Source organism: Manis javanica, chromosome 2 (assembly GCF_040802235.1).
Source record: "Manis javanica isolate MJ-LG chromosome 2, MJ_LKY, whole genome shotgun sequence".
Taxonomy (NCBI): domain Eukaryota; kingdom Metazoa; phylum Chordata; class Mammalia; order Pholidota; family Manidae; genus Manis; species Manis javanica.
In genome coordinates this window covers 195,822,684-195,840,781 of record NC_133157.1, presented here as the reverse complement: position 1 = coordinate 195,840,781, position 18,098 = coordinate 195,822,684, and the positions used below count along the sequence as shown (strand labels likewise).

Sequence of the window (18,098 nt, the reverse complement as noted above, 5' to 3'; positions counted from 1 at the left end):
TATTATTCATTGGTGAATGTCATTTAAAAAATATGCTGCTGAACTGTACTTATGTAGACTGGAAAATGAGGAGGATTTATTTGTAGACCAAAAATGAGAAAAGGGCACTCATTATTTTGTTATAAAACTTGAAATGCATTCTGTTTACATTTTTTGATCAAATATTCCTTAATAGTTTAAAGTTATAAAATCATTTAACTTGGTGAAAAAGTTAGACAAGTCTAAAAGTTGTATACTTTATTACATTCCATTTTATTAAATATACTACTCAGGCTCATTTTAGTATCTTTTTGTGGTTTCTCCTCATCACTGTAATATCTGATTGTATGTGTTCCAGAGCTAGGTCTTGGATATTTTCTCCTCTATTTCTGCTTATTCTAGTGGTAATTTTCATCCAGTCTTCAACTTTAAAGAACATCTGTGTGCTGATGCCTACTTCTCTGCCCTTAAGTCCAGACTCATATATTCAATTTCCTACTCAACATCTCCACTTTGATGTTTAATAGGCATCTCAAGCTTAAACTGTCCCAAACTGATCTGATCTACCCCTGTCACTCCAAAACTGCTACTGTCAGACTTACCCATCATCATTAATAGCACTCTACTCTTCCAGTAATTTAGGCCAAAACTCTTGGAATAATTCTGACTCTTCCTTCTATCACAGCTATACACAATCCGTCAGAAAAATGTTTGCTCTATTTTTGAAATATATTCAAACCCCATCTACTTTTTACTTCCTCTACTGCTGACATGCTCGTCCCAGAAACCATCACCTGTAGCCTGTATTACTGCAGTAGCCTCCTAACTGGCCTCACTGCTTCTGCCCTGGCTCTGATTCAGTCCTGCAGAAATGATTTGCTGTTCAGTTCTTTTTTTGCCTGCAGTAGTTTCTTCATAGTTATTTATTCTCTGAGCTCAGAAAAATCTGATGCATATATACTATCTGCTTCTCTCCTCCTTTTTACCCAGCTCGTTATTTCCCATGCTCTCTGCGCTGTAGCCAGTCATGGCCTCTTTGATCTGAAGTAACAAAAGTGGAAATAGAATACTGGCCTTCTGGATTACATGGTCATGTTTTTAAATATAATTAGGATGTAATACATTCACTGGTCTGCTTTATAGATAAGAAGGATTACATTTAGCGAAATACTTTGGAAGAGTCAGATGAATGCTATTGGCTCTAAGCTGTTGATTTAATTAAGATGCTGAGTTAAGACTGAAAGAATGTCTTTCCTTGTGGAGACTCAAATAATTCTGAATATTATCACCATTGTAGCCTCACTGACAAGAAAAACAATAGGAGCAAAATGCAAGCATAGAAGCAAATTTTCCTGTTGTGTCGGGATCAGCAATTTAGACACCCAGCTAAGGAGATAAAGTTTCAGTAACCCCCTCCATAAAAAACTGAGGTACAAATACATCTTTAATGACTTATTAAGTGAGTTCTGACTTGTCTCTCTTAATCATAACCTCAAACATCCCACTACTAATTTATATAAACACCAAAGGAAAAGTAAGGGAGATCTGTATCTGTATCTATATCTGTCTGTTCCTGTTGGAGTCAGTTTTTCAGATTTTCAAGTCTCTCTCTAATGGAGGGAGGATGCTAGTCTCTTCAAGCCAAGCTGAGGGAAGGACTCTAAAATAGACTCCCTTATAGAAAATGGTGTTGCCTGAGAGAAAGAACTATAATCCCCAGGTACACAGTGTACAGGTATAATACAGTGTGCAGGTACCCCCACTTTCCAAAAGTTTGTGCTGTGCACTTCACGTTTATGAAAGACCTATGTTAATACCCATGTTCTCTAATAAAAAGAAAGTAGCAGCTTCGCTTTTATGACAAATCGTAAAGTGAAAACAGCATTGAGCGTTTGTCGTGCAGCAAGCCGTTAGGCAGTGCGCACCTGAGCAGTAGGAGTGGCACCTTCACGTTTTTTCCCAGGGCACCGCACTCAGTGTCTCAGGCCACCAGATCTTTGAACTGTGTGCACATCTGTCCCTTATCTCAATTTAGTTTGTGCATCCATTACACAGATGTACTCTAAGGTATCAGAAAATACTAAGATTATTTTTTGGGTCTGGACGCTAAAAAAAAAGTCCATATAAATTAACGGTAATTGCTTCTTCACTTTACACCGTTTCAGCTTACCAGAGGTTTCACAGGCATGCTCTACTCTCTGATGGTGGAGGAAACCAATACTTGATCTGCCTGCCAGCTGAGCAAGAGAAAGAAAACTGATGAAAGGTGGCAGATTGAAGAGAGGGAAGGCTTGTTTCATTCAAACAGTTTGACAAGTCAGTGATGTGGTTTCCTGTGTATCAAATTAATACCAAACAAGGACTTAGGCCTGACACACAGGAGAAGGAAAACCAACATCCAGTCACCATCTGGTTTACTGCCTGGAGGAAGCAGGGAGGTGCCTGGAAAAGGTTGAGCTTCTCCAATATCAGGAAATTAGGCAGTGAAAAGCCACCCCTCCCACATTTTTTTCTCCTCATGGAGAAGAACTCATTTTTTTCTCCTCATGGAGAAGGAACATTTTCCATATCTGAAAATGGAAGGCATCAGGACCAGGCAGAATTAATGAGGGAAAGAGCAGCAGCCAGGGAGGACCATAACAGAACCATCTGCCTTGCCCTAGCCCTGAAACACAGGTAAAAGAACCCAAAATGAAGAGGAAGGGAACAAGTGAGATGAGAATGAGGAAACATTTTCACTCAGTGGGCTGAAGGGAACAGAGGAATGGATCAGCCAGTGCTAGACCTCCATCAGCAGCCTCCTCCTCATCCTCTAAGCCTTTCTGGACATTGCTCGGAGATGCCTCTTGGGTGGGTTTGTGGAGGGACCAAGATAAGAGATTTTAACTGAACCGGTCCAAGTTTTTTAATACTGAAAGGGATGAGAAAGAGGATCTGCCCAACATTGCTTTAAGGAGAGGGAGATTTATCAGTGCATGTTTGAAGGCAGGAATTAGTGAGGGGGAAAAAAAAGAAGGAAACCCCAGTTCTGTTTTTGTTCCACCAATTTCAGAATGCTCTATAAAATGCTTACTTAAGCAAGAACTTCCTTGCCCTAAACAGAGAACTCCCTGCATAACTGGCTTAATGTTCCTTCCTACTCCCTAATAGGGTATCTGGGAGCATTCTTTGAGTGAATAGGATTGGACTAAAGTCCCTGGAAACCTGGAGGCAAGGCTGGACATGTGCGCTTGATGAACTTTCCCTTTGTAGATAAGGGGTTTTCTCTTGAACTCAATTACCTGCAAAGGAAGAAGGCTGTTCTCATTCTCATGTACTGTATTCTCTTCAGAGGGAGTTCTTTTGAGGGAGCAATTACAGCAACAATCTGATGCATAGATATGAATTTATTTGTGGTTCTCACAGAGTGTGTGTTCACACGTGTTTATTATTTATATAAAAATAAATCCCTCTTGAAGTCATATTTAGGTGATACTAAATTTTTAGGTCTCCTGAAGAGCTACCATAGGGGAAATGATTTTAGTAGCAATCTGCAGGCTTTTGCTGTTAATATGTGTGTAGCTGGGCATGGGGGAAGGGAACAGGGTTATGGAAATTGTATGAGGAGCTGAGCTATGAGTACTTCTGTGCACTCCTGGCCCTTGAATTCCTGTGTTTCTGGCTTCCTCTTTTATTATAAATACAGACCCAACATGTCTCCCATAATTTTCTTTGAAACATTCAGTGTGCTGAGGTTGGAGAGAGCTGGTGACTATTTATCATACCTATAACCATTAAGCAAGTCAAAAAAAAAAAAAGGAAAGAAATGGAACCATCATTATTTGATAATCCCTGTTGTGGCATCCAGATTTCATCTTGTGCAGCTCCACAGAAAGGCCATCTATCAGAACAAATGTTAGAATGTTCAATTTCCTAAGTCATTTATAGCCAAATGCCTGAAACCAAAACGCAGCTCTTCCCTGTCCCCAGCTCCCTTCTGAGCACCTAAGTGCTACTTCTCAGATGAGAGCATATCTTTCTGTGGAACACTAGAATTCCTAAGCATGTTTAAGATAATTTTATCTGAATACAGTCTGAAGCACTTCTTATTCTTTCACACAGGTCTCTACACATACTGGGTATTTTGAATTTGTTCATTCTACTTAAAGTAACACAGAAATCAGTTAGCACTCTATCACAAATTATTTATAACAGACTACCATCAGGCCTTCGAAAAAAACAAAACTGGATAAATGAACTGTGTCTACTTTATACTTATATTTTATGCTCTGCTTTCATTGCTATAAGAAGGAGAGGATTAGAGGCAACAATCTTCATTTCACTAACAGATGCACATCACATCTTTATCCAAGGCACCTGAGAGATTCATCAGGAAAATCTTGGAGTGACAGAGCAGCCATATCCTCAGATTTTCTCAGTGTGGTCTATGGTCCAATGACAATAAAATGACATGAGGGATTGGGGGTGGGGTGAAGGTCTTGTTAATAATCCAAATTTCTTGGTTCCCCCCCACTTATGATAACGAGAAGTGCATTCTGGGAATCTGTGCTTTAACCAGCCTTCTAGGTACCCACTAAAGTTTGAAAGTCTTTGAAGACAATAACACTGAATAAGATCACAAGTTCTCTCCTTATTCCTCTAACTATATGCTTCAGAAACAAAGAACCACTTGACTTTCCCTCATACACATTAAATTAGTATTTCTCCCATCCTGTCTCTTTTTTTTCTGTGCTTCTCCCCCTATCTTCTATTCATTTTCCATCTAAACCCACCTCTGTTAAAACCTTCAGTATCTCCCTCCTCATGGCCCTAGGATGTTACTTGTCTCTCCCCTGTGTTTGCAGATTCCCACCCAGCTCAGGCGTGTACTTAACATTGCACGTTAGCTGTACCTATCCTCCCTTTGTAGAAATTGTGAGTCCCTTGGAGGCAGATTTTTTCTTTTAATTTCAGTGCCTAGCATGGTATCTTATATACAGCAGAAACTAAGTAAATGTTTATTGAATAATAAGTATATGTATAATTATTATTGGGGAAGCACCTAAAATGGGGTGGTTAGAATATCATATATATATTAAAAATCTGGGCAAATATTCTATCCCCTTAACCATCTGGCTCTGGCATCACAAAACCTGTGTTAAAAAGAATAAGGTATGCTCTGATAAATATCTCTTTTGGAAAATTAATTCGATACATCTGTCATGGAAGTAGTTCCGAACTTGGAATTTAAAGATCTGATTTCAAATCTCACCTTTGCCCCTATCTAGGTCTATGTTTTTCATCAAGTCATATGTTTCATGGCTTCTTCCTCATCTACAAAACTGGCAAAAGAAAAAAAAAAACACTGTTATGTTACAAGATTATTAAAATAGTCAAATTAAGAAATGTATAGTGTATTGAAACTGGAAAGCATTATGACTATCTTAGTTGGTATGACAGAAATGGCTAGCTGTTCATCTGTCAGCTGTGTTACCCCGTTCATTATACAGAGTTGAAGGTGGGAGAGAGTTACCCAGCTGAGAGATTTCATTTCACAGACACAATAATATAAATAACTCCCATATTTATATTTATATTCCATAAAAGGCCATAAAAGGCCATAAAAGGAGGACCACACAGAGTGGTCCTCCATGCTGTTTCCTTTCTACCACCTTAAATGGAAATGAAGAGTATCTTAACTGTGTGTGGAAAGAAGTTCTAGAGTCAAATCACCTCTCTTCAAATCCTAGTTGATGTGTAAATTATTTAAATTATCTGCCCATCAAGTTCTTATCTCTGGTAATAGTACATATAGGGCTGGATTTTTTTGAGCATTACATAAAATAATCCAAGGGGCTTCTTACACAGTGCCTGGCAAATAGGAAACATTCAACACATTTTAACAAATGGAAGTAGTACAAATACTGCATAGGCACTTGCTTGACACAGAATTGTTGGATGACTGTAATTCGAATGAGTGAATGGGACACTGAAAATACTTTGTTATGGTCTTGGTCTCCTTTATGCTTGCTAGATATTCCAAGTTTTCCTCATTCAGTCAAGGATAATTATTGCCTTTCACAGAAGTCTTTCTTAAACCGTAGTACTTTTACACCAGAGAGTATACAAGCTTATTTCAGGTGTTAAATGTATAAGCAGTTCATAAATTTCAGTAACTACATATTTATTTTCAAGCATCTTGGGAAAAAATATAACTAGCACATAAAACCTATGATTTCATGGGTATTTTTGCTTATGGCAAGTTTAAAGAAGTCACTTAAGTTAAAATAAAAGTGAATCTATTTAAAGAAAAATAATATAAGCAGTACATGGATATGGCAAACTGTAAGGTTTGAGCAACTAAGGTACTGCCTTTCTGTTTGTATTGTCATTCATATTAGTTATGCTTCTCTTTACAAATTCAGATCTTTGTTAATACCATAGTCAGTTCTTTGTCCCAAAGCTCTTTTTCTCCTTTTTCTATTTTCCATCCCTCCCTCCCTTCCTTCCTATCTAAAATGCTTTCTGCTTTGGGTAGATTTCTTTATCTGTCTTTTTTTTCCTTTCTCTCTTGAATGTTTGACGTGGCGTCCCCTTATTTTCCCCGGCATATTGTCCGCTCCATACTCTGCTACCGTTACCCCAGCATGGCTCCCGCCGCCCCACCCCGCCCCCTTGCGCCTCTTCCCGTTTTCACTGTGATCATGCAGCTTTCCTGACTACGCCTCTCGTCTCTTAGGATTCACACTCTCTCTGTGGAGTCGGGGGAAAACCGGTCTGTTCTCATATTTATGGACTTTCAGAGAGTCTCAGCCCAATATGGGAGAGAAACATGCTACTTCGGAATATGTCACAAATTACCAAGGAGGAGACTCGGAGTCTTCTTTTTAGCAGGGTCACCATTCAGTCAAGTCCTGTCAGGAAGCAAACTGTAACCACGTATTTGTGTTACTCCTTTGCCTTAAAGCCCCCTCCTCACTTTGAACTGCGGCACCAGCTGAGATGCTTCTGGGTACTTTACTTTTTAATCCTTTATGGCCCATTACTTAATTGTTAATTTTATGACTGATTACCTCCTTTAATGATGATTAGACTGAAGTGCACAAATGCTTTCCTAGAACAATATGAGTAGATGACCTATTAAGGAGTTCTGTCAGAAACTCTCAGTATTTTCTGGACCTTCTCTCACTAAAATACTTTACTCTGGTTTTTAAAATATGGTAATTTAAGTGACTATTATGCACGTAATTTTATTTTTGAAATACACAATAATCCTACAGGAAACCTAATTATGAGTCATCATAACAAGGAAGACTAAATAGTCCTCATGGAAGTGGTGTCCTTTGAAAGCTTTTTAGGAAACAATTAAATTCTAAGGGAGAAAATTTAATGTTATATGAAAACTCTTTGTCATCCAAATAAATCTGGGCAATTTGCACAAAAAGTATATTCTCAAATGGGTATTTTATAGTAATGCTAGATTGCCGGGCCAATTTATAAATATTTCTTATTATATTTGGATTATATCAAATCATTTGAAGAATGAAAAAGAGTAAAAAGAGTGCGTAGATCAGTAAACAGCAAACAAAACAAAAAACAACAGTTATTTTTCGGGATATATGGGATAGAGTTTAAATGGAAAGATTTAAATATATGGGATAGAGTTTAAATGGAAAGATTTAAAGAAAATAAAAATGTAGCATGGTAAGTCATTGGGAATGGTTTCTAATGTGTTGAAAATCTGAAAATCTGATATACATTAGATCTTTTTTTCTTTCTGACAATTACAATACTTCAAAACTCTTTTACCAATTTTTATTTTACTTTTTCCTGTGTGTACTTCCTGAAGATACAGAGCAGGGTCATGTGGCTGGGCTGCAGCGTGAAGGGGAGCTGCTCAGAGTCTAGAGAGTGAGCAGCAGCCAGATCACCTTACTGGTCAACACAGAAAGATGCCATTGAAGGGTGTGGTCAAATTTGTGGTTAAAAAGTCACTCTGGCTATAGCATGAAGGATAGTTAGTGTTTGGAGATCAGTTAAAAGGGTCAGTTCGGAAGGTTTACTACAAGGATGAGATTACAATAATTTAATGTGGCCACTCTAGAAATAGAGAAACAAAAGTGAGCTTGAGGATGGATTTGGATACAGGAATAAGTAATAAGGATAATGGAAATTTGAAAGGTGGCAACTTACAGTTTTCCATTTTTTGCAATGCCATGAATAGTGGTTTCATTTTCCAGTACAAGAAAAAATGGGAAACAGCCAGTTTTGAAGTCCCATTTTGTACAAACTGACTTGCAGGTATTTCTAAGACTTCCAAGCCTTGTGAACTTTGCCAATCTGCTCTTCTTTGATCTTGGTTTATTCATCTCCAAAATTAAGCATTTACACTAAAAGACCAGATCTATGTAATTATACATAATGTACATTACAATGCTTTCACTGTAGATTTAATTGTGTGTAAGTTTAGATAACTTTAAATACTGGAAATGGTAAACTGAGGATTCAAATCTTATGTTAGAGGGAAAAGTGATCAATGTCTAGGAAAGGGAATGGCATAATGAAATTATAATTTAAAGGTATTATTCTGATAGCCGGACTGAAGCAAGACATAAATTACCAATGGGAAACCAGGAAATAGGTTACAATATTGAAGGCCTAAATTGTATTAGGGACTCGGGAAAAAGGAAGATCAAGTTTTAGATAGTGTATAGCATGAATTGGCAGTTCTGGATAATGTAAATCATAAAATGAGAGATAACTAACAACTTATATATATTATATATATATTTTCAGGCTTTGAAGATGAACAAGATGAAGGAGACAAAATAATATACTTGAAGTATATTATTGAGAGACTTATAATGACCAGTTTATCTGACATGCTGAATCTGTAGCTATGCCATATTTCAGAAAGTACATTACCTTTTTTTAAAGAAAATAATCATTCAATAATAGAAAGATGATACACTTTGACTTTCCAGCATATAACTAAATAACATTTAATATGTACATGTAGAGATTCTTTTAAAAAACTACAGTTAGTACTAAGAACAATTTCTGCAACTTGTTTTAAAAGTTCTGTTCTGTTTTTGTTCTCTGATTTTGTTTTTTCAGCTCCATGTGGTGGCCATTTTTCAGCACCCAGTGGATTGATTCTCTCACCAGGATGGCCAGGGTACTATAAAGACTCTTTGAATTGTGAGTGGGTGATTGAAGCTGAACCTGGCCACTCTATCAAAATTACATTTGAAAGGTCTCTGCAAATATTTTTCTACTTTAAAAAAAAAGATTATCTGAAAGAATAGTTGATAGCCTCCATTTTATTTAACAAATCAGTGTTTAATTTTGCTGAATGGTCAATTACTATGCTTCAGACTGTTTACGCCTTTTAACCTTTCAACCTGTTTTCAAAGTTAATTTTCTCTTTGTTTAACGTTCTATCAGTACTATTGACATATGCAAGATGGACTTTATATATATATATAAAATATACACACACATATACACACATACTACTGAGACAGGAACATGTGAACTTTTACTTAATGAATTTTGTTGCCCTGTATCTTGAAGAGCCTGTGAATTCTGCTTTACTAGATTTCAAAAGGCAAAGGTGCTGTAAATTTTTGAATCAATAATATACTGTAGCCGAAGACACTTAATTACACTATCCATATACATACAAGTCCTTCAGAAAAATAGTTGTCATATGTCAAATTAATATGTGTTAATATGATTGGCCAGTTGAAATTTTTTCCTAGGAAAATTAGTACTAGCTAATAAAATAATCCATATCATAAAAGATTATAATGTTGACTGTTAAAAAGTTAAAAGAATGAAGCTTCTGGCCTGTGAGTGGATCCACAAATCCAGTAGAAGCATTTATATAATTTCCTACCTATCTGGTTAACTCCCCTCATAGCCCAACCCCTTTCTTTAAAAGAAGGAACCTCTGTAAGCATTGTATTTACATGGTAAACATATAAATATATATACATACAGTAGAATTATGCTCTGAGTATTGAATTTTATAAATATAACATAATCCCTCCCTAATTCCAAAAGTTCGTCGTTGAATCAATCTATCCCTGCTAGTGTTAAAATTTTAAAAGAAAGCACATCCTGTTTTGACAGATGTAAAGTATTAAACATTTCACCTGAGGCCATCCGAGTTATTGTGACCTACACGTCACTGTGCTCTGGTTGCCGTCTCCAAGCACCACAGACTAAGTGGCTTAAATGAAAGAAATTTATTTCCTCACAGTCTGGAGGCCAGAAGTCTGGGATCAAGGTATAAATAGGGTTGTTTCCTTCTGAAGCCATAGTCCTTGACTTGTAGATGGCTATTCTCTCCCTGGTGTTCCCAGGTCTCCCCTCTGTGTGTGTGTCTGTGTCCTGATCTTCTCTTTTTATAAGAACACCAGTTATATTGGATTAGGGCCCAGCCCATGATCTCATTTTACCTTAATGACCTCTTTAAAGCACCTTTCTCCAGATACAGTCACATTCTGAGGAACCAGGGATTCATATTTGAACATGAATTTTAAGGGAGTACAGCTCAGTCCATAACAAAAAAAGAGGTTTTCTTTGGAATACTAAGACAGACTTTTTTGTTGTGATGTTAAAAACATAGCCTTTATTCAGTGATTGACATAGCCTGTGTTGCCATAGCAACTTTAGGGATGCTTGAAAAGCATCTCATATGTTCAAAATCAAATCTTTTTCAAATAACATCATTCCATGAATGTGGCACCCAAATTAACAACCTTACTTTGTTAACAGAATTCCATTTGGTTTGAACTATATTATATAACATAATATTATTGATCATATTATTGAATAATTTAAAAAATCATACTGATCCATGCTAATAGGGCAGATAATAAGTATTTTTATTTTGTTAGAGCTTCACATCTGAAGGATTGGCATATTTGTTCAGTCTATTATAATTTGTCTCATATTTTTAATAAATTCACATTTAATATATTTAAATACATGATTTTAGTATTTCTTGTTTTGTACTTAACATTATTTTGTATGAGGAGTTATGATGTTAAGGTAATTGAAAATGTGTTATTACATCTGTGTAGTTCATAATGTCTATCACCCATATAGTTCTCACCAGTCATCATCCTTCAATGTCTAAATAAAAAGGCTTGGAGCCCCTTCCCACATTCAGCAAGTCTAGGCCCTCCTTAAATTTTCAGAGAATTCCTGGGGATGGCTTTGTTTACTTCTGGGTCTGAATTCCTGCTCTTAGCATCATTTTACTTGTGAGATAGGGAGCATGCTGCCATCTCTCTACTCCTTAGGCCAGTCTTTATTTGAATCATTTTCCTTCATTCTCACAAAAACTTGAATACAAGGGATATCCAAAAAGGATTACTCACAGTCCAGAATAATTTAAGATTAAATACGTCTCCCCTGTCCTAGAGTTCTCCCAGTAATGCCCATCACAGGCATGGCTGTGTGTATCTCTGCAAGGCCCTCTCTTATTCCAGACCCTTCCCAGCCCTAATCTTCTCCACATCCAGCATGTTCAACTCTGTTTCCCCACTCTCTAGTACTCCAGTTGACAGCAGGGTAAATCTCAAAATACTTGTTACTTTATTATGCAGAACAATTTAACTGTTTTTCTGAGCTCCCAACTGAGTCATGTTAGCTGATTGGGGATGGGAATGGATTTTTCTTTTTTCCAAGCCTGCAAATTAAAAGTTGAGTTTTTTCTAAATTAAAGATCAGTGTTCTCTTAAGGAGAACTCACTCTTCATCTGTCTCCTTGCTGAGTCAAATTATAGCCAACTTTTAAAAATAACACTTTTTTCATTAAATTCAGTTTAAAAATACTACATAAGTATGAAATAATATCATTGGAAAATTACTTTAAATTTGATAAACACAAATTGCATTATTATACTGAAAAGCATCCCCTGGTTTGCAAATGAAAGACATTGCCCATCAATAAGTAAATACCTGATACCTTTCAGCCCTAAGTAGGCTATCTAGAGCTGCCCACTTGAGAAGCAGTTAGATGGAAAAGCAAGGCTTGTAACTCAGAGCACCATAGTTGTCACTATTGATTATGGGCTTTTGTTTGAAGGGTACCATTTTCTCTTCCCAAAGTTGTTAACAAGTTCTATCCTCCCAACAGGTAGTTGTTACACGGGCCTCCTTGCTGCTTGTCTATCTTGTTTAGGTGCCTTCAGAATCATCCAAAGTGAATTCATGTGGGCTGTACAATGTGTGTTCTAAGTCAGACCGTCCCAAACTTACCTTCCTGATAAAAAATCTTTTCAGCCATTTTTATGAGATGTAATGCTAGTTTAATAGATAAAAATCTAATTTAATTTCTATGAATATTGTCAGCACTTTTTACTCTGCCACTTGTCTTATTCTCTTGTTTAGTGAGATACAAATTTTTTATGTTAGGGTAGAAGCAAGGAAGTCTAACTGAAAGGTAAGTTTCAGTGCTAGGGCTTGTGCACAGCAACACAAACAGTTTTGTAGGTGAACCAGAACAGGCTTTGGGTAAGAAATGATTCTGAGTCCGGAGATGTTGGCTTTTCCCCATGAGCATCACTGAGCTGGACTTCTCAACTGTGTCTCTTTTCTTAATCCCTAAATTATCCATTCAAGTAAATTACACACCTTGTAGCTTCTTCACCTACTTGACACCAATCATTTTGTTTTATAGAGATTCCTTGTTAATTAGCCCAAATATAGATCCGAGTGTTAGAATGCTTTAATAAGAGTTTACTGATGGTATTGTCACTATTTTAAAATATGCAGGGCATGGCTATATCATCATGTTTCATGTTTCTTTTGAATCATACTTTTTATAACCAAAATAAATAAAGTCCCAAATTATTTTACATCTTCTAAACTGAAATGTTCTTTTCAGAGCTTGAGTTGTCTTTCTACCCTTCACAAACTTGCGCATAAGATTCTTGAGTTGAAACTATTAAAAGAGAAAATTATTAAAATATCTTCTGCCCTGTCTTCTTTTAAACCTGTAAGGGTGAGATTTTGTTCTAGGGCTGTGAATACTCCATATGCTTTCTCAGAAAACTGGTTCCTTTAAAACAGTCCACATTTAAACAGCCCTCATGTGGTTAAGAGTAACTTGGTAGCAAAGCAATGAATCAGGGACTTCATCCAGTTAAAAAATAAATGAGAATTTTATCTATTAGGGTAGTGGCATGAAACAGTTACTTCAAAGTCAGAAATATGTACATCTGTTACTTGTTTAGTGGCCTTATAATATTTGAATGCTTCATTTTCCCCTTCACATTGTTTTGAGAAACAATATATTAACTCTGAACTATCTAACAGGAATTATGTTCTTGAAAACTTAATTCCCTTCTGATTTCCAGATTAGCTCTTGTGAGGACACTGGTTGACAACTCTTTAATAGTTTCTCTCATTCTCAGAATATTTTTTATAGACTTTGGTTCCAAATAATGAATTGTATTTATTACAGTTATTTATTTATTTACAGAATGTATTACAGTCACTTGCTTTCCAGTATACATGAATAACTTAATTTGGCTGAAAATGAAAATTTGAAAAATCAGATAATATATCCCCCTTGAACATCATGGGTTTGAACTGTGCAAGTCAATTTATACAGGAATTTTTTTCAATAAATATATTCAAAAATTTTTCAGAGATTTGTGACAATTTGAAAAAAACATTTTCTTTTCTCTAGATTATTGTAAGAATACAGTATATAATATATATACCATACAAAATATGTGTTAACTCTATGTTGTGAGTGAGGCTTCTGGTCACCAGTAGGCTATTTGTAGTTAGGTTTTGGGAATTCAGAAGTTATACATGGATTTTTGATTGTGCAGGGTGGGGTAGCAGAGGTCAGTGCCCCTAACCTCCATGTTGTCCAAGGGTCAACTGTAATTAAGATGATGGCACAGCTATTTTGCAGGGTTTTTTTCCTATATCCCCAAATGTAGCAGTTGATTAGAATTAATATACAAAAAAACCCTAAAAAGACTTTACAAATATATGAGCCATTAGTTGGCTTCTTGAGATTGTTTCCATTAGCTTAAGGCAATGAACTATTAAGAAATACAATTTTCTATCAAATACAAAGTAGCAATAATGACCAGGAATATATGTGATTTTCAAGAACCATTTATTCCTTGTTAACATTGCAAAATGGTTAACAAGGCTTATTCTCAGATCTGCAGAGAATTTTTGCTTTTTTTCCCTAGAGTTCTTCAGTTTTCTCAGTATTTGGCAGATCCTCACTGAATTCACTTTATTATTAATCGTCCTAAGCCTGTCCTTCTATTCCTTTTCCTGTCTTCAGTTCTTTGGCCACAAGCTACTGGTTTCAGTCTTCCAGAGAGCAAGTTTGTTTATTTTTAAGTTAATGAGAACTATTTCAATTTAGTCAGAATGAGTTTGGGTTACACGAATCATGTTTTGAAAAGGCAACAAAAATCAAGTACGATTATATCCAATTTCATTTCTAATATCATCTAGTGATTTCTCTAACATTTGTTTATGATAAGCAATACATTTGATGTCAAACAAATGAATGCTAGATTGAGGAAATTGCTGAGAAATTTATACAACTATCTTAAAGCACAGAATCAAAGAAATTCAAATTATTGTGTTACCCTATTCCATTTTCCTTGTTATTATAATGTATTTTTATGGTTCCTTAGGGCAAATCTGTGCTGATTTTCTTTTTAAAGATTCACTCCTACTGAACAATCCTTTCTATATCACCAGTTAATGTTGTTATTCTATTAAGAATTGTCTCTTTATGTTTCAATTCCAAGTAATCACTGACTCTTCTGTGCATTTTAATTTGGTTATTATCAGCTAGCTGACTAGCTACCAAAGTGAAACTCCAATTTCAAAACTACCATAGATGACTACAAAACAACCAAATAGTGGGTTCACAATGCCCAATTGTCTGAACATTTATCTGAAGGACATAGTGTATTCCTATACATTTACTATTTTAAATCATGTATTGTAAAATTTGTTTTTAGGCAAATGTAATATATTCCAGGTTGCAAAATGAGAAGTAAGATAAGCTTATGATAAATCATTATTTTATTGAGCATATTGCTTAACAGGATGTAACAGTGGTACAAATCGGAAAATATTATGTTCTTCTCAAGTATCATTATATTATATACTTATTTTTGACTGCCATATTCATAAAGCTTAACTTTCAATTTTCCATTGAGTTTATTTTGACCAGGTTTTAAGGTTTAATTATTTCAGTGACATTTTTTGAGGAATGACATATTTAAATTGTGTAATACTGAAAAGACTGGTAGGTATGGTAATAAAAGTGATTATCTAAAAATTGGTGGACATTTCAAATGAAAATTATTTTTAAACTGTTTATGAAAATGTACTGGAACATACATTTTAAAAGGGTAAAGACACATGTTCAATACTGAAGTATCCAAATATATTCATATTCAGTGTTTTTTCTTGTCAAGTTAGTAATAGCCCTTAAAAAAGAAAGATATTTTTGTCTTTAAAATATATTCATGGTTTCATTTATCCAATAAATATTTATTGAGTGTCTGCTATATGCGAAGCATTGATAAAAACAGATCTCTGTGTGATCTCATGGAGCAGATAGACTCTTAAAGGAGACAACTATGAAACCTGAAAACACAAGTGCTTTTGGTGTTACAAAAGCCAGTAACTGTGGCTCTATAACAGGGAAACTAACCTACACTGTGAGGTCAGGGATGGGCTTCCTGTAGACATATTTAAGCTGAAAACTGAAAGATGTGTAGGAAAACCTTGGTAATAGTAGGAAAAGATTTTCTTGGGCTGCAGTATCATGATGGGCAAGGAATTAAAATGCTCAGTTTTTCATGACTCCATGTAAAGTATATACCAGATTCAAAATGTGGTATAAGGTGCACATAATTCAGAATATTCAAAGAAGGCATGCAGAATGCTATTTTACTACTAATATGTTATGCATGTGAAAAGGAACTCTATGTTGATTGTAGTTTATAAATAATTGTATATTTTTAAAACATTGAAAATGATAGCAGCGACAACAGCCAAAAATCTAAAAATAAAATCAGCCAGCATAGCAAAATGATTAGGGACAGAGAGACTTGGGTTTGAAGCCTAGCTCTGTCATTTAAGAAAATGTGATACTATCTAAGTTCTGCTGTCCTCAGTTTCCTTATCTGCAAAGTGAGTATACTAATAGGAGCTAACTTTTAGGATTAGTGGGAGATTATCTAGATAAACAAACAAATAAACTATTTAGCAGAACTTCAGGTACTTAATTACTAACATCAACTATATCATCATCATCATTATTATTATTAGCTACTTATAATTAGAACTGCTGTTTTGAAATAAAAACCATTATAAAATTTTAATGGCCACAATAAATTTGTCAAAAAAAATGCCCTAAAACATACATAAAGCAGAAGTCAGATTTGAAATATATGTACAATTAAGATAAGACTCTGATCGTTGGATTGAAAAGAAATATAAATCTCAAGTTTTCAATGGAAATTAGGAATGCAAAAGAATGGTGATTCCAAAAATGTGCTCGGTTAGTGGAAAGGCCATTTATTTACTGAAGATAATCCATAGTAATAAGAGCTTATAACTTTGGTATTTGCCAATGATGGGGTCTTAAATGATATATAAGATATTAGATGAGCTATGAAAATTATAATAAAAATGAGTAAAAATTTTAAATAGTAATTTAGATTGCATTCTAAAGTATTATTCTCTAAACAATGTTATTCTAACAAGTATATGTCACATGTTTCTCTTAATCTTAGATTTCAGACTGAACTGAATTATGATGTTCTGGAAGTTCATGATGGGCCCAATCTTCTATCACCCTTGCTTGGATCTTATAATGGCACGCAAGTGCCCCAGTTTCTATTTAGTACCAGTAATTTTATATACCTTCTATTTACAACAGACAACAGCCGTTCTAACAATGGTTTCAAGATTCATTATGAAAGTGAGTAATGTCAAAATGTTTTGTGATGTCTCTTTTCTGTTTTCCCTATGTTTGGTATTACTACTATATCACTAAGAGAACTAAAAGATTTATTAAAAAAAAATTGAGGATTCCCTTGACCTATGAGAATGCTGATAGTTACACAGTGTGTGTTTTAATAAATTCTGCAATAGATTTTCCAACAGTATCTATCCAAAATCATTATAACAAGAAATGTCAGAGACATCAAATAACAAATCTTAAAAAAATGAGTTCATGTATTAGTTATCTGTGCACAGTTCTGAAAAGCCAATAATAGGCAATAAATGTTAGTCAAGATGTATATGAACATTGACAAATTCATTTAGCATTTACTTCATGGATTCAATAACTTTCATATTTTACCCACACTAATTGCAGACATTTACCATTTAAAAGATTCAGTTGTATTATTTTATATGAAATGTTGAAAACTATATTAATTTTGGCAAGTAAAATATATACACATATACAAATATGGCTAACAAAGCTGGTCAAAGGCTACATAGTAAAACAAGCTATAATGCAGTGTTGAAATAAGTTTATAATAATCCCACTTGAAAGATTTTAGTAGAAAGTCTAAAATATGTCTGGTATTTTAAAAAATTTTGATGCTTGTATGTACATAGAAACAAGTCTCTTTTATTTATAAACATCTAACATTTATATGTATGTGAATGCACTGAATTTGATGATTGAATGCGTACATACAGATAAACACGTGTGTGATGGCAGGGTTCTTGTTTGCGGAGTCAAAGAATGAACTTAGCAAACACCCAAGGTAGGAGAGCCAGGGAGAGGCTTTTATTTAGAAATAAAGTGAGAGGAAAGAGCCCCTGGCTCACACCAGGAGGGGACAAGAGAGCCTGGAGTGGTGCATTGTCTAGGATATTTATAGGCAGTTGAGGATATTTTGGAATTGAGGGTTTAGGGTGTGGACTTGTACCACCTGCCCTGCCCTCAAGGTGGGCTGGGTTGTTGTCTGTTTGCTAGGGCTGTTTACAACAAAGTCACGGGTTATGCTGAGATACCCTTGCAGAACACTCAAACATTCCAGGCCAAGTTGCTCCTGCCTTTTGACCTTTAACTGAATTCACTGAAGGTGTCTGTATTCCTAGTC

The 18,098-nt window shown here is 35.2% G+C and overlaps 1 protein-coding gene across 5 annotated transcripts in view; it reads left to right on the top strand.

Moving 5' to 3' along the window:
* Nucleotides 1–18,098, top strand: part of CSMD3 (CUB and Sushi multiple domains 3) — a 1,174,595-nt gene that overhangs the window by 776,728 nt on the left and 379,769 nt on the right. For all 5 annotated transcript variants that reach the window (XM_073229983.1, XM_073229982.1, XM_073229981.1 and 2 more), the window contains 2 exons: nucleotides 9,076–9,214; nucleotides 16,773–16,960. In XM_073229983.1, the coding sequence (XP_073086084.1) occupies nucleotides 9,076–9,214; nucleotides 16,773–16,960 (327 nt within the window). The remainder of the gene's footprint in view (nucleotides 1–9,075; nucleotides 9,215–16,772; nucleotides 16,961–18,098) is intronic.